This window comes from Acyrthosiphon pisum, chromosome A1 (genome assembly GCF_005508785.2).
Source record: "Acyrthosiphon pisum isolate AL4f chromosome A1, pea_aphid_22Mar2018_4r6ur, whole genome shotgun sequence".
NCBI lineage: Eukaryota > Metazoa > Arthropoda > Insecta > Hemiptera > Aphididae > Acyrthosiphon > Acyrthosiphon pisum.
The window spans coordinates 82,545,699-82,573,645 of record NC_042494.1 but is presented as its reverse complement, the minus strand read 5'-3'; the positions used below and the strand labels follow the sequence as shown (position 1 = coordinate 82,573,645).

The following is a 27,947-nucleotide window of genomic DNA, read 5'->3' as shown; positions in this document are numbered from 1 at the left end:
TTGATGTGATAATGACAACAGAGTTATATATATTATTATTATTTTTTACAATAGACAGGTTTGATGATCATAGGGAACGTATACAATAACAACAAAAAAAAGAAAAAATATTTTCAACTTTGGGACAATAGTAAAACAATAACATTTTTTATCGTAAATCTAATTTTTCATAATAATAATAATAATAATAATAATACATGGTTTTCTGTGAAAACCGCTCACAGACAAAAAGGACTTTTCTCTATAATATAATATATATACGGTACAAATTATATTCACGTCCACTGCAGCGCAGCAATAGTTTACGATTTTTGGGGCTTTTAGGACACGAAACACACGGGGGCATATTACAAATAATCGTAAATATTATAAATAGTTAGTGGTGTGTTATATCATATAAATATACATACATAAATGCATATTTATATTCTAGGATACATCTAGCCATTTACATTTTTTATCTTTAATCAAAAAAACTCGAGACCGCTGATTTCCGTGCGACCGAAATTACGACGGATGTATTTAGTATTTATCGAGGAAAAAAACCTTGCCCGACTCGGAAGTTTTTTTACATATACTCTATGTACACCGAAAAAGCAAAATTTTTTACAATATCAATTTACTCTAACCTACAAAATACTGCGTTTTATATGCCTACACTCGCGTTATGTATATACACATATTTTTATGCACGAAATAATGTTAAACGTTTATGTATATTTTAAATCCGTTACACAAGTTATAAATATTCTCTATTTTGTACATAATAACATTTTATTTTCGAAAAATATAATAACGCGTATTGCGGTGCGCGATTTTAATTTTTTTTTTTAATTTTTAGTATTTTTAGTTATTATGCGTAAAGATGTTTTGCGCTATAATAATACAATATAGTGATATATAATTATAATAATAATAATAATGATAATAATAATAATAATAATAATAATAACATTATGGCACGGTTCTAATTTTACCTCCGTTCGACAGAACAACATTCTTATATTATATTGTGAGTGTTAGGGCATAAATCTGTGGAGACGGTTGCGATCGATGTACATGTATACATTATCTCACCAGACGATGCCTTCGTTCTGCAAGTTTGGCGCGTCCGAAAACCCACTGCTACTACCACCTGTGAAAACAACAAATTCGCACATTATACATAAATGTTATTTAGGTTTTTGCTCGCACAACAGTTTAATAATAAAACAGTAGTAATATGATGTGTAACCGTGTAGGTATATATTATGTAAATATTCTCAACACTCCTTTTCAGACTTTCAAATGTATATGCATCACAATAACGAATGTCATCAATTTATACATTGTATAATTGGCAAGTCCACCGTGCAAAAACACACAGGCGCGAAATTTTTATATATTATACGGAGAAGTTTAACTTGTTTTGTTTGTTCCTTCGATTTTTTACGGAGTCTGCATGTGGTATATATCTTATAAACGTATTGTATATAGATATATTATGATATGCATAAGAGACAATAATGTAATATATACGAAACATTTTTGAACGAACACTTATTTTTATTGTATACTAGTTGTATATAAGCTTCATAAAAAATTTTTCTTTGCATTGTAATCTGTCCGGTACAATATTATTATTCTAATAATATGCTTTGACAGTCATAAAACGTTTATACGACCATTGTATAATTTTACGTATAATATTTGGAGATAAATATTACTATACGATAATAAAATCTATATTTTACTGCAATAGGTATAGATTTTAAAATGTATAAATAATTTCTAAGCATATATTTCACGTTATAAAAATCCTACATATATATATTATAATATACAATATGTGGACGCCTTTCAATTCATTTTAACGTTGTACCTACTTATATAGAGATCATATAATAAAATATTATAATATAGAATGTGCGTCATCTGACACTATCGTATAACATAATATATGAACCGTTTATTCGATTTACATAGCTACTTGTTTTTAAAAATTACAATAATTATTATCGTATTATCATACGTTAATAACAGTGATTGAGAAATTTGTCAACAGCGTGGTCTGCGCATATTTTAAAATGCAGTACCTACCTAACTACTATTATTATACTATTACGCCACAAGAGAATAGTGCGCAAATGTGTACAAAGAGATGTGCTTACGGGACGTTTTGTCTGACTATAAAAAATGACGAATGAATAAAATATGTCATTTGTAAATTTACTTGCCTTGGGAGCCCATGAATTCTGACGGACTGCCCGGCCTTTGTGAAACGAGCTGCTGGTCGTTTGCCTGCTGTTGCTGCGCAATAAAGCTAGGTGGAGCGTCTTGGCCCATGCCAGGATAGTCGGGCCCCATTCCAGACATCGGGTTGGAATCCATACCACCTACGGAAAGATGAACAAAAAAGGAGAGGTTAGCGAAAATATTTTCTACAAATGCCTTAAAGAGTTGTACATGTAAACGCGTTTCGATCGCGTGCATGTGTGCATAATCTGTAAAATATAATATAATATCGCATAACATTATGTAAACGTATCTGACGTTGACAAAACATCGTTAGTCTTATTATTCCCGCTGAAAGGTCGTCACGTAAGTTTGTTTTTTTTTAGTTGTTCCCTATATAAATGCACTATCATCGGTGGTCAAAACGACTAAAATATAATTAATTATGCATAATAATACTATTATGTGTTTCGCCTGTATAGTATGTTATTTTTGCGTGGTTGTGGTTTTACGGACAGGTAACCGAGTAATTATTAGATATCGGACGTGCATTTCCGACAAATGTCGGTTTCGAAGACAACGACAAAATAATTTATTTTGACCATTTGCAATATTGTATTTTTCTGAAATATTATTAACTCTAGTCGGCATTGCTCGTGCAGTGTCCTTGTATAAACTTATTATACATTTAGCACCTATTTTCGAAATTAATTAAAAGGCGGTTTCGGAAGTATTTTTACACCGTGCGTCCTCGTATTATCGGACGCGACATGTGTACTAAATGTAATTTAATTTTTCGTCAAAGCACACGTTAATCGTTTTATATAATTAAATAATTTGGCTTTCTCGTATAATTATTACAGTTTATACGAGTGGTGGCAGTTTTTTAAAATAGTACAATGTTTTAAAAACGTCTCTATATCATATTATGATGCCTGTATAGTTAAAAATAATTCAAGCTGTCAGGTTCTGAAAGTTGTATACACTGCACTCTTATAGGTCTATTTTGGAGTATTCCAGTCCCTTTCTTCAAGCCTTTCCATCATAATATTTTACTCTTGGTAAATTGGTTTAAAACGTGATATAACTACCTATAATAGGCTTTAGGCACCATAATATGTGTGCATATATGCATTGTATTGTTTAAATTCTCTTTTATAGTAAAGAGTAAAGGCCATATATTATGATTGTCATCATGGTATATTGCAATGAATATTATATAGGTGATGTTTACCTGGGTGTCCGAAGGGTCCTCCGGGTCCGCCGCCACCATGCGGACCTCCGTGATGGCCGAAGAAGTCAGGGTGGAACGATCCGGGCCCGTAACCAAACTCAAACTTGACTTCGGCAGAGCCAGCGAAGTACGGGAAACCGGGTTGCTGGTCGTCTAGCGATCCGGGGCTCATGTTCAACGGGAACCCGCGCATTTTCCGCGCACCACCGTAAAACGGCCCTCGGCCCATGGACGTCAGCTGTTTCAGCCGCCGCTCTTTGCTCCTCTTGTTCTGGAACCACACCTGCGGAAACAACCAAAAACGTAAATATTATGTTAATTATGTGATATCGATCATCGATGATCTTTTTTGCGTCCTATGACCTAGGTAATAACCTAGGTATACAACTGCAGCAGCCGCGAGTATTATATAATAATATGTTTATTCATGAAATCTTGCTATCATTTTCGATGGATAAACATGAGCTATTAAACAATGCCAACTGCTCGGTGATGTAGCCGTGCTTCAACGTGAAAAGAAACAACAAAATTTATTAAAAACCGGTTTCTATATATACACTCTTTTTCCATAGTAGTAATTTGTTTTATCAAACACTATTTGACTCTCATAATTCGTAATATTTGATAAATAATAATAAATAACGTTTGAGTATAATTTATTATTCACGCCGCGTGCATTACATTACAATAAACAATATCAAATTGCCTGTATTACCATACCTATATATACGTATAAGTTATATATTATGTATGTCGTATTTTTTGATAAAGCATACAACAAAAAGTTATGTCATTATTTTTTATAAAAATTAAATCGAATAAACTCTTTTATTGCGCGAGTTTTCGTCAAAAATAATATTGGTAAATTTTCTTCAATAAATAATCCTGCAGTCGGAAACGACAATGTAAATTTTTTTTAAGCGATTGGTAATGTTCATCATTAGGTATAACGTTTTTCGATATACACTACAGCCAGAGAGAAATAAAATAAAAAACAGAAGACTCAATTTCTACCTAATGTATTTTTAATGATTTTCTTTTGGTTTCAGAGCGGGGAAAGGCGCGTTAAACATTGATTGATGGCCGATCGTAAAGACTAGTGGAAAAAATGAAATAAAAGCGCGTGCACGTTGTGTGTGACCTCACTAAAGTCTTTGGGTTTTTTTTTTCTTCGTAGATCGACCACAACCCTGGTCCAGAGCCGGGAAACCACCGTCACTCACTGCTGGACCTCCCTGGCTGTGGTTAAAACCGACGGAGAGACAAAAAGAAAAAAACAATCAAGTACACACGTCGTCGTTTTCTTATGCGCAAGCACACGCGCGATAATGACCGCAGCTCGTAAAGACGAAAACACGCATTGTTGATCACAGGAAAACCGCATGATAAACGTCATACCACACGCAAAATCGTATGATATATAATATATTATATATGCTTTGTCTACACATATAGTACCTATGGCAAATATAACAACTGCAAAAGTACACGAAGAGAATACGATTAAAACGTACAATTTTTGCCACTCACGTAATCCGACGTCTGACTATTTGCAGAGGAATTCCAGCTGCAGGTAAGTAAACGTCGAAAGACTATAATATTATATAATTAAATCGTGATAAAGGATATTCTATAATGTTTTATTCTTTATAGCTTCTATAGTTTTCTAAACCATATTATATAAATAATATAAGAATATTGAAAAATAAAACCTACACAATTCTACAAATACTACGATGTGTATGTCCTGTATACATGTCCTGTTTGTATATGTCCTATATACTAATATATGTGTATATTTATAAATATTAAAATTATCTTACGAATTATTATCAATCATCGCATATTATACATTATTATCATCTCCGTCTATACCTACATGAGTTCGCGTGAGTGCCGGCGTATGCGGAACGAAAAAAAACCTCATTGTGTGTGGTACGAAAAATTATGCGAATTTCCATAAGGTTATTTCGCGTTTTGTACATTACGTACGAATGCATAAACCTATGTTTATATTATAATATCTATATATATGTGTATTTATTATTTATATCTACTGTATAATTTGTTATTCCGTTCGTAATTTGTATTGGCGGTGCTCGGGTATATATATTATGAAGAAAAAAATACATATATATATAATGTATAATACCGTGCGCAATGTGCATATATATATATATTAATAAAGTCGTTAGCCTTCCGACCGGAGCAAACGTGAGAATCATAAACAAAGCAACGGTCGGAGGAGGAGGGAAAAAAATATAAGGAAAAAAGGAGTAGAGACGAAAAATAATTAAAATCGCACGGTTTTTTGACGAGGGATCCGACGCGGAACGCATTGCCGCCGACTATATTTACGTGTTAATCTACAGTTGTGCCTATATAAATATATACATAATATAGAGGAGACTCGGTGCGTTGAGTAGGTATATAATATCATCGGCGAAATAAACGTTCGGTAAACGTGTCGGAACGAGTCGTTTTACTCGGTTTATCAAAATGTCATCAAAGTCCATTACTGTCGGCGTCGACGTGTCAAAAATCTGGCGCTTGTCGTTTTCTATATATTATATTATGGGCGTCGGCGGCGGCGGCGGCGCGTCTCGCATGCGTTAACTCAAAGCATATATTATTATTTCTGCTGTAGTATACCACACATTAATGTTATGATATACCGATGTATACCTATAATACCTATATATAGCTAGTGTTGCAGTGTAGGATAAATGTTAGATTTGTAATATGCACCAGACGCTGAAAAATATTTGAAACGCGTCATGATGCACTTGGTAAATTATTATTATAGCCTTTCGGAGAAAATATATATATTATTTTTATCGGCACTATCCCGAAACAAATACATAAATATATATAAATACGAATCGCTGCTGCAGTCGCACTGCACGGGCGTTGTGCGTATATAGTGACAGTTAATTTAGAGAAGTGAATTTACGACTTTCGTCCGTCCTTACGGTACTGTATCGTTCGTATCCACACGGTGTATAGGTACCTATATATATAATAATATATAAATCTTTAACACGCGCAGTCGTTTTAAATGCATTATCACGGCGTGTGTGCCGAAAAAGCACGTGGTCTATACGCATTTATAAATATTATATTATATTATGTATAAGAACGTACGACAAATTAAACACTGCGTACTTCGATAGTCCCAATCGGTATTATACTTTATTATATACTATAATAAAGCGGCTATGAATATTTTAACTATTAAGTATCTACCTGTATGACTCTCATGGGCAGGCTGGTCTCTTTGGCTAATTGTTCGCGGATGTGCCTGGTAGGTTTGGGCGTTTGCGAAAAGGCCGTCTTAAGTATTTCTAGTTGTTTGGCCTTGATGGTAGTTCTGGGACCCCGTCTCTTGGATCCGGAATTGCCGTCGTCCGGCGATTTGTTCTCCGTTTGACTGTCCCTGGTCTCCGGGTCACCATCCAAAGAACCTTTATCAGGGAAAGACGAATATTAATAGGTAGGTATTATAATTATATATTGTCCAAACATGTAATAATGCTTGTTCATGTGTAGGTATATATTATAATTTATATATAGTATAATGAACGGATCAACTAACCTTGGTCCTCAGAATCCTCCTTGAGGTCTAGGCCCGAGTGAGGGGCTTGCAGATCACCGGCCGATAACGAGTTGTTGTTGGCTTCTGGCGTAGTCGGTGGCAATATCGAACCGGGACCGCCCGATCCATGGAGTCCCGTGATGAGGTGGTGTTTGGTAGACGATATGCTGTTCGAGGTGGTCTCGTCGTCATCTTCGTCCTCCGATCCCGAGTACGTCAACGAGTCGATACCTGAAAAACGAACGTAGAAACCGATCGGTCAGATACATATCACCACATGACAACTGTAATATAATATATATTAGTAATACGTGCGTTTATTTAACATTTTGTATTTTATCGTATTGAATAACTACGAAAAGATTATGTGTTGTGTGTGTCGGGGGTCTGTGCGTGTGTGGCGGGGGTTTGGACGAGCATTTATAATTTATATTATATTATATATACACATACGCCTCACGCGTTTGTGACGCGTGAGAACGAAACAGTATATAAAATACCACAAATAGACACATAGAGGAGGCGCGCAGAGGCGGAAAAAAAGAAAACAAAAAAAGGGGGTAAGAAAAACACGGGTCGGCGCACGTTTTGTTAAAAAGTATAATATACATAATTGGCAGACGTTACGAACAAACACGTATAAATATCCAGAGGCGGAGGCGTCGGAGCTTGGCGAATAATATACACACACAAGCACACACACACACAACAACAACAACAACATTGAGTACACACAGGCATGTGTATTGTGTATAGGTTTATACCCATATAACTATACTATATGTATACACGTCCCTCAGAGGGTGCTGCGTTGAAGCGCGTTCTGGGTATATATCCCTTTGGGTTGACTGTGGTGCGATTGGTTATGGACGTGGGGTAGCTAGTGGTGGGGTTGGGATGGTGGATAGGTTCGGGGACGCAGGAGAAGGACGCGACGCGATGGAAACAACGGGTGCGCGTGGAGAAGGGCTTACGACAATATTTGTTCAGGAATCAAACTCGATTACCCATTCGCGCCCGCGGGGCGTACTGCACGCGCGCCCGAGGACCACGCTGATGCTGTGTAGCCGCGCTCGGGAGTATTAAACCCGCGTCTGCCGACGGGGATGATAGGAACGCGCCGGCTCACCGTTTCAGAGATATAATAATAATATACATATATAATATGTATATCTATAAACACACGTATACAAATACTCGACATACAAACACACACACACATACTAATACTGGTGCTGGTGGTGGTGGTTAGTATCCTGTGCAAACAATGCGGTTGGCAGATAGGAGGAAAAGGAGAAGGGTATATCGAGGCCGCCGAGTGTTTTGTGGGGGTGTATCGATGACAAAAATCCCATCACGAATTCAATCGCGTGTTCGGCGCTTTTTGCTATCGCCCCTCTAGCGGTGGTATATATTATATACTTTATTATATTTATATAATATGATATTATAATATTATATTATTGAGTATACATATATACGCAAAACGCATTACGTACGCATGTCACGCAAAAGGCTTTATGATCCAAACGCGTGCTGCTGAGTCCTAGTACAGAGTTATTTGAAACACATATTACCTATATATTATAATGTGTAAAGGATATTTCGGGAAGTGATCTAATTTTAATTCGGAATTCAATACGTGTACGGACGCAAAAATCATAAGCACGTAATACGTCAATACGTGACATTGTTTGCGTTGTCGTATACTAATAGTATGTGTATAAAAACCGAAAACCAGGCCACCGGTGTATCCTATACGATATACGAGCGCTTTTCGTTTGTTGTTATATCGTTTCATTTTATTCCAAAAACTATAATATATGCGCAACATGCATACGAATCGTAATTAGAATCGAGCGAAAACAAACGCGGATTTTTATCGTCTAGAGTCGGCGGTGGTGTAGTGTCGTATAATATTGAGGGATATAGAACGAAAAGAATAAAAAGTTACGGTCTTTTTGTTGCACCGCGTGCATATAATATATAGGTATACACGGGTGTGCACATTCATATAATATTATAATAATAATAATAATATATACTATATATACCTACACCGCATAAAATCGTTTCTTTCGGAAGTTTTTGTACGGTAAATTAGCTAGGTAAAAAAAAATAATATAATGTAACAATCGTAAAATAAAAAACGAATATAATAGTATATGTACAATAATAAATGTGTAAAATACTGGGAGCTGGGTCATTACTGTCTTTTCGGGTTATTTTACAAGCTGCCGTATAATAACCGAGTAGGTTTTCGGCGTTATGTATAGTATTATACGCCCAAGTCGCAGTTCAGTATAAAGGATATTATATATTATATAAATATAGTTTTGAAGGATTTTTTTTTATGATCAACCCAGACCGGCTGGAGTCTTTGGGCCGTCAAAACGATCGCAGGCGCTCATATTTACATATAACACGAATTTTTTACATAATTTATGCTCGAGGGACGTAGAAAAAAAAGTGACCAGAAAACCACCAGAATACCTGTCAATTTTTACGACCCGTCTTAGGTGTTCGGTTCTTTTGTGATTTTTTTTTCTTTTTTTATATAATATATATAAATATTATACATATGTACAATATTCATAATTTTTTATTTTATTATTATTATTTTTTTCCTAACTTCTCTGTCGGTCCCCTTGAAACGCTCCCGTACGCACATATACACGCACACATAATGTATAAATGTATATTATATATATATATATATATGAAATATAATGACATTATCACCGTGTCCCGAACAGACGTCAGATTTGTTTCGAGCCATCGAAACGTCAAGTTTACGATCCGCCGCCAGCCTGTTTGGTTCGAACCTCGAGAACGTGTGAAAAATACACATAACGTTATGAATTACAACTTTTTTCAAATTCCGTAATCTGGTCTTTCTCTGTTTCTCAGTCTCTTTCGCTCTCTCCGGTCCTTCGCTTATTTCAATGGAACTTCACGTATTTGAAATATAAGTATATATTATAAACGTCATTGGTGTATAGTATTTAAAAAGAAAGACACGGACTGCACACGCGATCTTTGACGAATTTACGATATGCCACGTCAACCGCTTGGAATAACTATATACTGCAAATATTATAATAATACGCACTCGTTATAATATATATTTAGCGCGTGCTTATTACATGCGTTTGGCACTTTAACGTATTGCCTTTTCACCTTCTATTATATTTTCCAATCGAATTTAATATCGGCCCGGACGGTCGAGAGCAATTATATTTTACGACTGCAGCACTGGAGCGGTATCATATATAATGTTTATGATATTATGTATGGAAGAAATCAACCAGTTCAAAATATATCGATGGGATGCGGTGCTACAATAATAAAATAGGTAGGTACATATATTATATTATAATATCGAAAACCACGGTTGGATTTATATGGAAATTAAACTTTTTTTCACAGTCTGCAAACGGCACGCATTGATCAATGTCCCTCGCACCCGTCGCATACCGCGGGACTAGATAGATCGTAGCCTAATTGGATTCGTTAAGTGTCGGCAACTATAATACGGCACGCGTGCTGAGCTCACACCTCTGTGTGTGTGTGTGTGTGAATGAGCTCTGGTCGTATATGCGACTATATTATATACATAAAACTTCTCAGGCGTCCGCCGTTTCACACCTTCTACCAAGCCCGTTATATCGCGGACGGAATAATAATTACAAAAAAAATAAAAAAAGTAGGTATATAAAAAAATAACACCACATATATATCTAACGACGACGCGGCCACTAAATCACTCGTGCCCGAAGACATGTCATTGTTTATCGTCGTTATTATTTTATTTTACTTTTTTTTCCTACCCGCGCGCGTCGTCTAATTTACGCCGTGGACGTCACGTAGTGTAATTTTTTTTATCATCTCTTTAGCCCGAAGCCGATTTACGATTCCTTCGGCCCAGCCGGAACGCGTGTCTGGGAATATAATATATACGCGTGCATAAAGAATAGAAGAAAAAACAATAACTGCAGCACTAGGTAGGTTATATTATATAGGTATCTATATACAGTATATTCCTATATCAATGTTAAATATATAACATATTATGTATCTACAATATATTATTATTATGTGTACCTGTAATATATATATATATGTCTATATATTACAATGTATAAATATATAAAGACACGCACCTATATATAGCTTTATGTCGTATTCATTTTATACACCCTTTTGAAATAGTAAATAGGTAGGTACATAGACTTCGGAAATATGACACTCCAGCAGCTGCAGGTTAGGTTACGGAGCACGATATATTGTGATGTGCGCGCATCAGCGTACTAATTCGGAGACGTTTGGCGTCTGAAAATCTCGGCGACCGACACCATAATATATTATATTAAATAATAATAATATACTATACTTGGGGCCGTTATAATCGAACAGTATATTATTATTGTTATATATTATATATATTACAGTGCCTCTAATATATCACATGTAGTACCTATATTGTATATTATATAAGGGCATCGGTCGTGCGGCGTTGGAGGGAGGCGCACATCGTGCCAGGGCCGAGCGGCGGAGGGTCGTGTTGGCGGCGTCGACGGCGTAGTTCCCCCTGCGGCGACGCGGTAAAAAGGCAAACGGGCCCCCCGCTGAGAGCGGCCGCCGCACGACTCCTCTGTGTGCCGTCGGCTGCAGTGTATAGCTGCGGTGGTGGCAGGCGGCGGGCGGCGGCAACGTATAGCCCGCGGGGCGTTTCGCGATTTCGACGTCGCCCGTCAGACGCAAAAGAACCGGCCGCCGCCGCCGCCGCTGAGGTCATCTCGTCCGTCGTCATTACACCGCGAGCGTATATTATTATTATCATTATTATTATTATTATTATTATTATTATTATTATTTTATATAATATTATATTTTGAACGTCCTATCGCGCCGCCGTCGCCAATCACGTCTCATCCGACGTACTCACGTACATGATACTCGTATGCGAATAAAAATAATGTAATGTATTTCCATACATTATAATATATAGGTACATTATACGCGGTTATAACCTGTATTTTGAGTTACGAATCGTAATTTAGAAACGGAATATTCATCGGGACCGTGAATAAGAAAACTCTAAACTATATAGTATAAATACGCATCGTGTATCGAAGAATATATTATACTTTTGATATAGTTCGTTTCCTTCGAGCTTATATTATATATTTCCCGCTCAGGAAGTAATAATTTATCTATTCCCGCGCTCACGTTATGTTTTTCCATGCATAAACGCGAATTTTTTGTTGTATATATTACACGCGCCGAAAAATTAACTATGTACCGTCAACTCATTATCATAGGTATTATATTATACATTTTGAATAAAATAAAGAGACTTTCGTTTAATTTTCGAGGTTACGGGATTAAACGCTATGTACATAGGTACGTATAATATTTATATATGTATATACGGCGCGGGACCGGCACGAAAGATTTCGTATACTCACTCCTGCGAGAGATAATTAATTATCCTCCGCAGTGGTGTCTAGACGTCGTCGTGTAGTGATAAAACGCATTTTTCATTTGTTGATTTTTCGACCGTCGGCGGTGGCGATGGAATATATACATGGGAAAAGTTTGACAATCGGTTATAAATCACTATCGGAGCCAAGCAATAGGTGCGCATAAGCGTCGACACAACATACAAATATAGGTATACAAGGTAGGTTACCTATTACCTAAAGTGTATATAGCGGCCCGTCGCGGTCGTCGTCGTATCACAGGCTTCTCTCAATATATATCTTTTATATTATAGTGGTCTATATAAACCGGACTCGATTCGAAGACATTTTTATTTTGGTTCGTCGTCATCTTGTATGGGTAAAACCGCACGCGGACGAGACTTATTAATGTTGCTGCTGCTGCAGTGGTGTTCTTGTGCGCAAGCAAGTCGGGGAAGCGTAAAAATCCAAAATTAAAACGAAACAAAAAAAAAACGCGACGATGACAGGAAACTCACGCGCGCGCGTCCGACATTGCAAGGTATACGATTCATTTGGGACGAGCTGCTTTTCCCGTCGCGCCAAATAGTTTATATATAATAATAATATATATATTATACTATAGCTATTATACGCGCGAAACTCCGCGCGAGAAAATCGTTATAAAAATGGCGTCGTCGTATAGTCATCGTCGGCGAAACGAGACGGAACGCGCTTGGAGAAACGAAACAAAAAATAAGAAAATCGCAAATGTATTTTGCAGTTTTTATGCGATTGACCTCTTTTATCGTGCCAAAGGATATAACGGGTTTTGAACTTTCGACTATGGAAACAAAAATACACTTCCTTGAATGGTTTTTATTAAGATTTGAAATGTAAGCACTTATAGGTATATACATCAATGCTGCAAGGTATACACTATACCTGTACACCTATACTATTACCGCGACGACAGTTCCATAATTTATGCACCTACAATAATCTATATAATATCATACCATTACGATAATATTTCGATAAAAATTATTAATTAACGCGCTTGAGTATATAATATATTTTTGTTAAGTACATGAACATCAGAACGTATAACCAATATTTGAATGGAGGGGGGACGCGGGGGGATAAAATCTCTTTTCTTTAAAAAAGAATATTTATGCTTAATCACCCCTTCTAATTATATCGTAATCAATAAGATATTTGAATATCAATTTTTTACTTTTTGAAACCCTCGTTTAATTATTTTTTTCCAATTCAACTAACCTATACCTAAGTAGTGTGTTAAATGGGTTGTGCGTACCTATACCTATTTAAGGTTTTAAAGGAACGTTTATTCGATTGGTGCGTCGTGCGTGAATCAATACCAATTGTTTAGGTGTTCTCTTTTCATAATATAGCAGGTGCAATATACCTAATAACATAACAGACGATGCATTATCGATGAATGTGTTCAGAGCGCATTGTTTCGAAGTTGTCGTCAGAATATTGTCTGCTCGGTTATAATCATCGCGACTTTGGCGAAAATCCCTATCGTGAACAACATTGCATAATATAATATACTGCTGTGTACACGACGTCGGGGGCGCATGTGTGCAAATGTATATTGTATAGGTATATAACATAATGTTAAATTACAATAACGTAATGCGTATAAAATTATATCGTATGCACGTGGATTCTCCACCCACGGGCTCCCGGCTGGTGAATATTGCAGTGGCGCGCGTACATCGCTCGCGGTGCGGCCATCGCTGCCTCCGAGAAAGCTGCCGCCGCGGTACGCCATGATGATTTTCGACAACCACCGCCTCCACACGGTTCAGCGTTTTACGCAGGTTTTATACGCGATTTTATTACAAACGTAGCTGCAGAAGACTTTGTGATAATATTATTGTCGACATAATCAATATTTAACGAATATCGTCGTAAAATACTATGACGTAGGTATATAAATGATAGCGTTATGTAGATCGTAAAAAATATCGATTAAATTATATCGCGATTACTTATTTATGTATTCACGTTAGTACAATAAGGCAGATATTACTTATAAGTAATGCTTAACTTTAGGCATGGGGGTGGCACAGAAAGCTGAGTTAGAAGTAAGGAGAATACTATTAAATTAGTGGCACGACCAGCAGTTTTCAAGGGAGGGGGATAATTATGTTCAATGTCCATGATGCATATAGTATATTATTCGCGTTTTGATATTATGTGAAACGTTACGAAACATTCTTCTAATTATAATATAGTTGTTATGTTATTCATTTTGTTGTCATAATACGAAACTATCATAAAGTCGCTATTATAGTTGATAATTCATTATTCTATTATAATATATTCAAGCTAAAAAATTATGTTTAATAAATTATTTTATGCTGATCAAGGGAGGAGGGGAGGGGGCTCTGTGGTGCCACTGAGTTAAGTGTTACGTACTTCAGTCGTTAAAAGCACCCATTTTGTTAATTCTGCATTATTTTGAATATATTATCATACATTTTTTGCTAGTAAGTGATAACAGTGATTGGGGTGCCTAACTAGTGGGGGGGGGGGGGGGGTAAACGTCTTTAGTTATATATTAATATGTATGTATGTATATTAATATAATACGCAGAGGAACTAAAATGTCATAATAGAGTATTCCTATCTGATAATTATTGTTTTTCCAAGTCTAGCATACCGCCGTCAAACGCGTATTATTAATATATTTTATTATAATATTATATTATGTGGGAACCGCGTGCGTATATTTGTGTGACGTGTGTATATTAATGTATATACGAGCGGGCGTCGTGTTCGGTGAGAGACTCAGACATTATATTAAACACAACACGATCGATACACCGCGCTGGTTGAAATTAACACGAAATATCCGTAACGACAAACAGGTGGATACCATTTATATATATATATATTACAGAGCGAACGCGACACGGACGACGGTCGTGTATATAATAATATAGAGGTATACACATACGATAATATATTATTGTATATTATAGTTTCGACATAATATTTTCTTTATATTTTTTCTTTCTCTCGCTCACTCCCTCCCGTGCGCACCGCGACGTGGACCAACAATGGAACAATAGTTGTATAGGTACCTACCTGTATATTATAGTGTGTAGTGGTGACCGTATATATATATTATATACGTTCGCTACCGCGGTCACACACATAATATAATATTGTATATATATAATAATAATAATAGTCCGCCGATAGTGCGAGGACGGCCCCGAAGGAGACGCGGGAAAAATGACCCGCGGGGAATGCGTGTGTACGCTCGCGATGGTCTATTTCTCTCTCTTTCTTTTTCTCTCTCCTCTGTACACGCATATTATATATACACATGCTCTACTACTGTATTATTATTATGTATACCGTGCCTACTGCGTCTTATATACCCGTACGTATTATGTACAGGTACTTGCCGCAGACTGTAACGAAATTTCTGGCGCCTATTTAACTCACCGTGTACCACCGAGTACATTGTGCGTGTGTGTCGCATGCGTGTGTGTGTGGCGTGTAACGTGAAAGGAAGAAAATTCCAATATTTCAACTCACAATGCCATTACGTGCGCTTTGGTGTAAAAATTGTTTTTTTTTTTCATAAGCAACGCTTGTATAATGACGTATATATATAATATATATATATACGTATATGTATATTATACATATATTTGGTAGTATTTCTTTAGTTTTTTTTAAGGGTGATGTCATGATATAGACGCACGAAAGCCACCGTTGAAAGTTTAACGTACGGCCCGCTTGTTTTGACGCAAGGTTTCGTGTTTTTCTTTTTCGCGTCGGCACTTCTTCGTGAACTCCAAGGGGTTAAAATGTACGTATAAGCACTTAGCACGCCGGTAGTTTCAAATATTTATACGTCATCTATACGGCTATACACCGCGCATATATTATAAAAATATAAGTAGACATTGCAGGTGTATGTGGTACCCATATTATAATGTAGGTATAGGTTTATACTTTTGTGCACATCATTTTATCTACTATTATACCTATTTTATAACCGGTTATATTTCAACCCGCGATATTTTGTAACTTCATTATTATTCTATTACAGGTCAACGGTAATTATTGTTTTTACTTTTACTTTTTTCATTTTCACTACCTGTATATATTTTAATGGCCGGGGCTAGGATCACGTCCAGGAACATCCATCATTATATATTTCAAATTGTAACTGGGCAGGTACATATAGTACTCAGTTTTTTTTTGCGCGTGAAAATGCTTTGTATGTCCAACCATCTAATTTCCTTCGGACTTTTTTTTAATCTCGACCATCTTCTATATACGCACAGGAACGTTCATGTCTGGGTCGGAAAAACGATTCCACGTTTTACCGGACTATATAATATTTATGTATTATGTTGTACACGAGTGGAAGTACGCCTATAATACCTATATATACTGATAGTGTATTGCTGCGATTTAACCGGTTTACGCATATGTGTCCCTATATGTACCTATGGAGTATAATATACTTATATTATAAGTACAACGCGCTAAACTATTATTTTCATTTGTATCATTAGCGCCGCGGCGGGCCTTGACACTCAACTCATACAACCGGTTTACAGTTAGTAGAGTCATACGCATGAGAATATAATATTATGTAGTATTTAAATCCAATTACTCGCGAATTTTGCGGTTAAACTCATATTTTTTCTCCCTGGTATATATCTATAGAAATAATTTATGTAGGCACCACTACGCGTACGTTGACGTTCATAATATTTATACGGCCGTTGGTTTATGCCTTATAATTGTTGTGTATACACACATATAATAATATGTAAACCGAAATACGCGGTTGAATAAGTTTTTAATTTTCTGACATGTACAACGAACACACGTGCAATAAACATTGGCCAAACGAGCTTTGTCGCGTGGAGACCAACAGTATTACGATATAATATATCATACGCGACCGTGTTTTAAGAACCTCACGTACACCCGCGCTGCAGTAGGTTTCCCCTCAAACCGAGCGGTTTTGTATATTATGAAATATTGAAATGCTGCACGCGAACGCGCTCGGTGCGGTGTGGTATAGAGTTGCGGCGCATACACACATATATATATATATATAGGATATACACTACGTTTTCGGACGGATGTTGCAGGCTAGAGGGGGTGGCAGCCGGAACTTCATTTCCATAGTTGGGAAACTCGATTTGAAACTCATCAACGGAAATCTAGTTATGCGTGCAAAACGGGTCATGGCGAAGGGTTGTCGTGCGTGCCGGGGGTGTATATAGTGTATATGTTTTAATGTTTGTGTGTGTTGGTGTGTGTTTATATATATATATATATATATATATACAGCTATACGACGGGAGTTTTGCACGTCGAGTAACCGGTAACCACGTTATGTCCCCCGTTTTCAGACAGGAAACAAACTTTGGAAGTAGGAATGACGGGGAGGGGTTTCGGTGGCGTGGAAGAGAATTGGAAAAATGTGTATCGAAATAGGCCTTAATCGATTTATATAAGAATTTTATTTTCAGTTTGTATTTCTATTTATTTCTATTTTTATTACCTAGCTTATCTGAGAGATTTGCTTTAAATGCTTTTTTTCTTTTATTTAGTATTTATATTTGTCTGTAATTTAGTTTTGTATTTTACAACTATACAGATACCTAAGCGCAAAATATAAATACGATTTAAAACGTATGTTACGGTTAAATAACAAAATATAATAACTCACCTTGCCCATTCTTGCCGGATATGTAATCGTCCTTGCATATAAATTTGTTGTCTTCGAGCACGTAGAGTTCCTCGCCGGTAGACAGCTGTTTCCGACATATCATGCACGTGAAACAGTTTAGGTGAAAAACTTTGTCCCGGGCTTTCCGCACCAGGTCAGTGGGTGAGATGCCCTGGGCGCAACCATTGCACTTTTTGCCATACCGTCTGTGGTAACAAAAAAAAAATCAATAAATTATACATCAACTTCGTCTCACCTCCGTTGCAAAAAAAAAAATACCCTATATCATATGTACCAACGTAATATATCGGTTATCGGTAGTAAGCATATATATTACTATATAATATGTATAAAATGTGTATGTATGCGTGTATGTGTTAGTGTGCGAGTCGTATTAAACCTACAATAGGTATATAATATATATGTGCGTATAAGGGGTGGTGTCCCAAAACGATTCATCATCTCCTCCGCCGCCGACGCAACGAGTCGGTCAGGTTCAAAAGGAGAAAATAGTGCGAGAGTTTACGCAAGTGAAGGGGGATGGGGGTCAGATAAAAACGTACTGCAGAGAGAGTGAGAGAGAAAGATTGAAAGAGAGCAAGACAGGAGAGAAACAATAACGTAAAAAATGCGTTCTTCTCTCTGCAGCGTTCGTGAAACGGCAGGGCGTCCAGGCGCGCGCATACACATACACACTCGGGTCGTGCCGAAAAGCCTCGCGCGAGGACACACGGGGGTCACGGGTCATACGTTTAATATTTTGGACGAGGACGTGTTTACGACGCGTCTAAAAATCGTATATATATTATGTATGTATGTATAAATATAATGTGTTTAGGAAAAAAAACTTTATGTACACATATTTTTTCCACCGTTTTGTTTCGTTTTTTATAATCTTCCGAAACTTTTTCAAAGGGTTATTTTATATTTTTTTTGTCCATTCTGAGAACGGTCGCCGCCGCCGACAATCGGGGTAATAAAAAAAAAACAAAAAAATACATACTTAAATTATTGTATATAGTATTATGTAGGTAGGTCGCGTACTATAATATAATTATACATATATTATAGGTATACCTCTCGACTATATATGTCTCGCGTGCGGTGGAATCGGTTGACCGACCGAAAAACTATAAAAACGCGTTTTTCGCCGCCGCCACGTGCATGATACGGGGTATTATGTAAGGTTTTTTTTAGCGATTACCGCTGCTGCACCGATTCCGCTGTCGTGGTGTTATTACATTATTATTTCAGACGAACAATGTAGCAGTAGCACCCGTGCGGACGTTTGGTGAGCACCAGTTATTTAGAAACTTGTAAGGATGACTAAATACGCGCTGTTACTATCGCCACATTATGTATATTATGTAGGTATAGGGTATCTACGACAATAGGAGTATACCATATAGTGTTATATATATATAATATTATTATATTTAACAGAAAAAATTATTTCCAACATTTTTCGCGAAATACTATAATAATATTATATTATATACTACTTATTACTGTCATCCTACAAACAATCTGTCATATGTTTTTTTTTATGACGAAAAATTACAAATATATATATTTACTACATGTGGCCAGTGTCCCTACTGAATATAGAGTACCGTTATAATACACGAATAATTCACACGAACCCTATATAGGTACATATACGCAATTATAAATTGTTGATTTTGTATTCGTGAAAACGATTATATAAAATTGATAATATTGTCTACACACATATTTTCGAGCAAGATTTTGAATATTGTTTTATAAACTCCCGTCCACCGAATAACCTTTCATGTAACTATTTAAGTATATAATCCATAATAATAACAGGTAGCACGCAACATAAAACATTTTCAGGAAACATTATACCTATAATAATATATACGTTGGACATATTATTAAAATATAATAAATAGCACCCGTGACCATATTATTTATATATGTTATTAAACTTTGTTGACGGAGACAAACATATCGCGTGATTTGTTTTTCAGAAGACAACAAATCCGTATAAATTGACCACGGATTTCCTGTTATAATAGTACATATTATACATGTATAGAACAATAAATGATTAAGCATCCATTTCAAGACTTCCAGCAGTGTTGTTTTGCAGTCGCAGTGTTGTTAACTGCAGTTTTGCAGTTTTATAATAAGGTAAACCAAGCGCTATTTTTATTATAATAATAAAATATGTATAATATACCATATGATGGACGGGTGTAAATGGGTACAGGCATTAAAATAATGTATAATATTATAGTTATAGGTATGATGCAGCTGAAACAACGTGACTATTATACGTCTATACACCGTCTGTTGGCTATACGTATTCAAACGGAGCGTTACTGATTTAAATTAATTTTAAATTACTCGAGCACGAGCGTGAATTCAACTTTTATAAGTAAGTATAATAAAAGAAGCGAAAAAAAGGTCGAAAGAAAACACTAAACGGACGATTTACAAGCACACACATACATTATCATAATATAATTTATCTCATATACCCGCCTACGTATATACAGCAGATAGGTATATATAAAAATAGGACTTCGCGGATGTTATAGGTATAGCTGAAGCAGATAATATTCTACAATATTGAATATATAATAATAATGTCTATCGCACGCATTAAACTATGGCCGCGTATGGTTGCCTATAAATGTACGAGTGACTGCGTATTGTATATTATACGATATAATATTATCGAGGCGAGTGTATCGCGCGAGACGTAATAACAATAATTTACAACAACCGAAAAAAATGCGGTAAATTTCGTCCAAAGATTCGTGCTTTGGACGCGCGTATCGATATCTTCGAGTTTACGATACGTACAATAATTTTATTATCATATACCTACCTATATAATATACGTGTTATAATGGACCGAGCGCGGTTTACATATATATTTTATATACACCGAAGAATTCGTGTCGCATACATAATGTTATATATACATGTATATAAGATATAGTTATAATATTATAATATCCTGCAGCACACACACACACACACATACGGTGATGCGAGTTACATTTAATATGGACAACCTTTTTACCTATAAATATAATATTATGATTATTATATAGGTAATATACGCGTATATGCGTTTGAGTGTGTATAGGTACGCACCAATACGCCGACATCGAACCACTTCTTAAATCACGTCGGGAAGAATAAGATAAACGAAGGGGGAAAAAAGGCGTAAGTCACATATTCAATATCGTACGGACAATGCGATAATATTAATAACAATTAATCAAAGCCCACTGCACACACGCTTGGGTGCTTGTATAATGACATCACGTGAAACTAGTATTTACTCGGTAATTTCGTGTAAATTATCGGGCGTCCCGCGGGGTGTGTTTTTTTTCGGTCCTTTCACACACTATCCGTCGTCGTCGTAGTGTGTATATATACTATATTATATTGTATATTATACTACGCTATATGTATATTATGCAGTTATAATATTTTTTATGTATAATATTATTATGTTCCGTAATTTTTTCTCCTTCGCGGGTAATATCTTTACCGCGCTGCAGCGCAACACGAGGTGTGCCCATCGTCGTCGTACATGCGGTTTGACAGATATTTTTTTATATACTATACATGTCATACACTATACAGATAGAAACGCCGTCGCATATACGAATATAAATCGCACTCGACGATTTTTCTCACGAAAATGTATAGGTACTAGTTATGGAAAATACTGTTCTTTTTTCACACTGTTTGTCTTTGACACGAGTCTATGTAAAATAACAGCCACATATTATGTACCTATATACCATAATATATGATATATGTATTTATAAATATATATGTGTGTGTATATGTATTTAGATTAATTATATAATAATAATATTAATAGCTCTATGGCAGTTTTCTATAGCGCTGACTTAATTTATTAGTGCTGAATGCGATTTGCGTGTGAGCGATCGAGCGATAAATCTCGGGCGATTCAGTGCGGTCGTCCATGCGGTTTTATATCGTTCGTTCGCTGGTGATCGGTTTCAATCGCCCAGAAAACATTTAAACCTTCTGAAACGTGTGCTCGAATCATATTTTTAGTTTCATCTTCAAATTCTGATTTTTGGGAAAATTGATAAATCAATAAACACTTTTACATAAGTTCAAAAAAACTTCAGAGTAAGTTTCTTTTTTTACGTATATTTTTTCGGACTAAGAGTATTTTGAATTTTATCCTTGACAAGATCCATTAGACGTAAATCTTAAATATAGAACATAAGACGTAAATTTAAGGGATCTAAACAACTGTTATTTATGTAAGTACACCAAGTGGAAAATGTGCAATGGGCTTGGAAATAGTGCAAAAAATGCATTGTAAAGTGAAATGTTTAAAAGACAAAAATTCGTTAATATACTAAAGTAATTGAATAATTTAATATATAAATATAATTACATAGTTGGACAAGTCTAAAAAAAACTGATTAAAAAAGCATTATATATTAATATTATATTATGTTGATTGAAATTACCAAAAACAATGGATTATTGCGATTACTGTTTATATTAAACTATTCTCGCTTTTATCATACTGTTTGATAATATCTAAGAGCACCTTAAAAAACGACTGCTCCGATAGTTCATTAGATAGAACCCACTTGATACGAACCTTTCGTATAAGGGTGGGTAAACCAACCATTATGATTTCTGTTAGGCGGTTTATGCGTCGGCGGCTATTCTATTATTACAGTATATTATAATATATTCAAATATACTTATGTACCTATATTATAATGGCTAGTATTGCGTTCATTTGCACCGGCGGCGAAGGCCCAAAACATAAATTCACACAGAAACGAATTACTGCGGCACGCGCGTCACTGCTGTCGTTATTTCCCCCCTTGTCACTCAGCTAGATATTTATCGTTTCCCCACTTGAAAATATTTCAACGAAAACCAAAAAAGAAATACATAGGTAGTATTATAAATAAATGAAATTATGCCGTAGTCGTCATCGTCGTGTTCGGATACAATAAGCTTCGGGTTATATGAACACAGTATACTACTACACATATATAGGTATATATTTGCAGGTAGGTGGTTCGTACCCCTTCATCACAAAGCACGACCCCGCACCACGCGTACATATTTATACTTACTGTTCAAGTTGACACATGCACGTCGTGTTATAAACATTAACGTTTCTGTTAACGTTTATTATAATATACGATGTCTTAACACGTCGTTTCGGGTATTTGCCCGATTAATTATTATAATGTGAAACCACCCACGCCCGCTCTTCGGCCACCATCACTGCGCGCGACCCTTTCTTACACTCTCACTGACTCACACACACACTCACACACTTATACATATATGTTATACGCATATTATATTTGTATGTATATATTGTATACGGCTTGCTTCAGAGACCCTGCTGGTGCAAACTACGCATAAAAACACCGCGATGACAAATACTATAGCTGTTTCTCGAAAAGTTTGGTTATATATTCGAACTTAACTTAAAATATGAATTTACACACGTATATAGGTACTTTAATTTTCATAGTAGCTACATTTTATAACATATGGCCAATAATGATTCTATGAGTCAAATGTATGTAATGTTGCAGGGATAAGCACGCAGTAAACGCTGCAGCATAAAATATTACAATATTTATATATATAAAGGTACTATTTAGATGCAGGTTTTCCGACGAAATTAACTTGTATGCGTGGAAAAATGTTTGCTCGACTGTAATATATTATTATATTATATTACTAGCTGATCCTGTGCACTTTGTTGCCCGTTAAATGTACCAACTCTATATGACTCAAACTTTGTTCAATTCGTTATTTAATATTCGGTGAATGGTGTTCAAAATGTATCTTAAATTTTCTGTTGCCTGGAATAAAAATTCTGCTTCGCAGCAGTTTATTATCAGGTATAGGCAATCTACCTGTGGTAGATCGCGGACTCATCGTGCTGTTTGTACGTAAGTGTATGAATATACATTAACTCTAAAGTATCAAAGTTATACCAAGTTTATTTTGATATAATACGGTGGATTAATATAATCAATTAATAAATAATCCTAACCTTACCTAACCGTACTAAAATCCGATGAATAAAAAAAAACAAATTTAACCCTTTTTAAATTAGCCTATCTTTTTCCCAGAGATCTGCACACAAACATTCATTCATATATAATATAGCTGATCCTGCGCACTTCGTGGCTCGTACCTGATCTGCCCAATTAACCAATAGCAACCAATTAATTATTTCTCATATAACCAATAGCAACCATTTATAAACAAATATTTCTATCGTAAATATCAAAACCCCTGTTTGAGCACTTCTATTAATTGGTCGTAGCGTGATGTTATAAAGCCTATAGCCTATTAGCCTAACCTCGACAAATGGACTATCCAACACAAAAATAATTTTTCAATTCGAACAAGTAGTTCCTGAGATTAGCGCGTTCAAACCAACAAACCAACAAACTCTTCAGCTTTATAATAAAATAGTATAGATTCAACCCCATCATAACTATGAAATAATGAACAAATATGTATATATTTATGGCTACTTGCAGATATGCGTCGCAAGTTTGGATTAAATTGATATTCACATAATAAATCACCAAAAAATCTATAGATTGCAATCGATTACTATTTATATAGGTATACTCATATTTGCGATCTATGCGGCACATTTCATATTTTATTATATTATAATGCGTCCCAGGGGCGAGGATGATGTCCTGAACCTGAAGTAGGTATATATACGGACGAAAGGGGAACAGGATGAAAAGATAACGGACGCGCGTCTACAGCGTGAAGAGGAAGAGAAAAAAGTGCCGGTCGCGCGATATCCGGACGGGAATGGAGAAACAATAGACTTATAAGTATGTATATATATTACAGACGATGACAAACAAAAATTGGCGGCCACGGTTGTAGGAGTGAAAAAAATTTCCGACGCTTCGGATAATACAGCGTACCTACCTACCTGCCCGTACATATAATATATTGCTGCAGTATATATTTATAGCGCGTTGAAAAAAAGGAAATGGCGTTTTTCGTCGCACGAGAAAATAACCTGCAGGGGGTGTTTAGCGATTTGCTCGCGTCTATCCGCTTCACGGACCGTTGCTGATGGATATTTGGACGTGCGCAAACCGCGACCGTTGCACGAATGCACGATGAGATATTATTCGTCGACGGTGGAGAAAAAAAATCAATAATAAAAATAAAAAAAAAACAATAATTTTTGTGTCGTCGTTGTCTCGTTTGCCGCAGCGCGACATCAGCCGCAGTGGAGAATTATAGCCGGTCGTCTTTGAGTCGAAAATCGTGCTTGATGTATATACTATATATACACACTCATGTTATGTTCATGGTGTGTGTGCGTACGTGATTAATCGGGGACAGACCTCAGCTGGAGTTTTCTGGTGATGGGTATAAAACAAAAATTGCGCTCATCAATATCCGATTGCCCAACTATAATAATATATACACACGCGTTATACTACGATAATGACGACTTCCCGTCGCTATTTATCCGCCACGTTTCGTACATACCTTACCCTATAATAGATATTATTTTATGTATCATATCTATATACACAATTGAGTACCTTTAAGAATTAAATACTCGTGGTGCCTATATGTATTATTATATTTCACCTTAAGGCTTACGAGTTACGGCCGCGGAAAATGCGCTCCGAACGTATCTTTTATACATTTGAGTTAATTGTTTATAGTCTGTGGGCCAGCTTCACGAACGTAACGTAGGCATATATAATAATATTATCGATTTTTATATCATTGCGTCTCGCCATACGTACCTATCATAGATACATACGACGTGATATTTCATATAAAATAGTAGATAGATATATGCATCATGTAGATACTCTGCAGCAGTCACATGGTTACGTGATTTAGGTGTTTAAAAAATTATGGAATGTTAATAGCTATTATATCGCGATTATTATTGTCGGATATAATTATTGACGACTCAATAATGCATTACACATTTACACTATTATAATATACCCGCGCGTATTAGCGCGAGACTACTTTTCTCTCTGGCATGATATATATATGTATATAATAATAGCATTGTTATTGTTGACGTCGAACAATATAATATGCTAATCAGTCACCACAACGTTGTTGTTTTCTATAAAAATCGATTTTATCACAATTTCACAAACACGCGTGGTGCACCGCGCAGTATTTATAATATTATACTTATAATGTATAAACTTTAAACATATAAACGTCTACGTCCTACACTATACGTTACAGTGGGTCTTTTGTTTTCCCCGTGCGTGTATAAAATATAATAATAAAATAATATTATAATATTAGGTATATATATATATGGTGCCACATTGGTGCGTTTGGCTTATGTATACGGTACTTGTGGCGAAAAACGTCAAATTATTATATTATCATTTATCATACATAATTATTAAAATTAATAGTACTTATCAGGATGTACAATGATCGAAAGTAGTGTTTCCGATGCATATGAATTTTGATATTTATACTGTATGGTCGACCGAAACAATACGGCCGTTAGTCGTTAAATATATAGAAATAGGAGGTAGAATAAACAATACGCGTAATCGGTACATGTGTAAAATTATATATACTCGTATACACGTGGGTGGGTGGAATAGGAAATTTAAATTATTAATAATTTCGGATGAGATTATAAAGTCTGTCGACGAAAAGAGAAAAACTTTTTCGTTTAATGTGTTTTTTCCATTTATATATAATAATAAGTAAGTACTATATATCTCCGTATAATATATAATATATTATAATACCTACTGCACTGTGCGTATAATACTGTATATATATATATATATATATATTATTATTGTTTTATTTTTCCGTTTCTGGACGGTTGAACGCCGCATGGGAGGGGTGCGCGGGAAGGGTGCGGAAAAAAAGTTCAACGTCTAGACGATACGCGCTCGTATATATTATTAGAATCGCGAGGGCGAGGAGAGAGCGAACTCTAGGCCGATGGCGCGCGCGAAAAGAGTAAAGACATATAATATAATATATATATATATGTTTGGAAAACGGTTTAAAATGCGAGGCGTGGCATTAGTATGCTCAGTCAATATATATGTACATAAAACGAGCTCGGAATTTCCCTATATTTATTTATTTGTGTGTGTGTGTGTTTCGTATATATATGTATAAGCTCATATATATTTATTTATATATATATATATATATATATATATATATATGTGTGTGAGCTTATACGTATAGATGCTCACCGCGCCCTCTTTGTGTGCGTCGGCTGCGGCCGTAGAGCAGATAAAGCACGGCGCTTTATCCGTTGAAATTGATTCGGTGGCGTATGCTGCGGAATAAATAATAAGTATTTATGCGTGCGAAGAAAATACAAATTTATTATTATTATTATTATTACTACTATGGTACCTGCTTAAACGAATTTATAATCGGGAGGCGTGGCGTTCTACGAGTTCCTATGTAGATATATAAAGTAAAATATTTATACATTTTTAAAAGTTTAGAGTTCATTTTGCGTTGTATTGCAGTACTGAGAGTAGTTATTTTTCTACATAATTGAAATGTATTGAAATGTCATATAGTAGGTAACAACTATATATTACCTAACATAATACACCTATATATAATGCATTATATCTTTATATACAGTGGCGTACATACGGGTGGGGGGGGGGGTGG

The 27,947-nt window shown here is 35.7% G+C and overlaps 1 protein-coding gene across 1 annotated transcript in view; it reads right to left on the bottom strand.

Annotated features, from left to right (window-relative positions):
* Positions 1 to 861: 861 nt before the first annotated feature.
* The window catches only part of LOC100158984 (LIM/homeobox protein Lhx5), a 43,011-nt gene continuing 15,925 nt past the window's right edge, over positions 862 to 27,947 (bottom strand). The window contains exons 3-8 of the mRNA XM_001945596.5: positions 18,234 to 18,439; positions 7,044 to 7,274; positions 6,695 to 6,912; positions 3,449 to 3,731; positions 2,217 to 2,375; positions 862 to 1,135 (exon numbers count right to left, since the gene is read on the bottom strand). Coding sequence (XP_001945631.2) covers positions 1,074 to 1,135; positions 2,217 to 2,375; positions 3,449 to 3,731; positions 6,695 to 6,912; positions 7,044 to 7,274; positions 18,234 to 18,439 — 1,159 coding nt within the window. The 3' untranslated portion in view covers positions 862 to 1,073. The remainder of the gene's footprint in view (positions 1,136 to 2,216; positions 2,376 to 3,448; positions 3,732 to 6,694; positions 6,913 to 7,043; positions 7,275 to 18,233; positions 18,440 to 27,947) is intronic.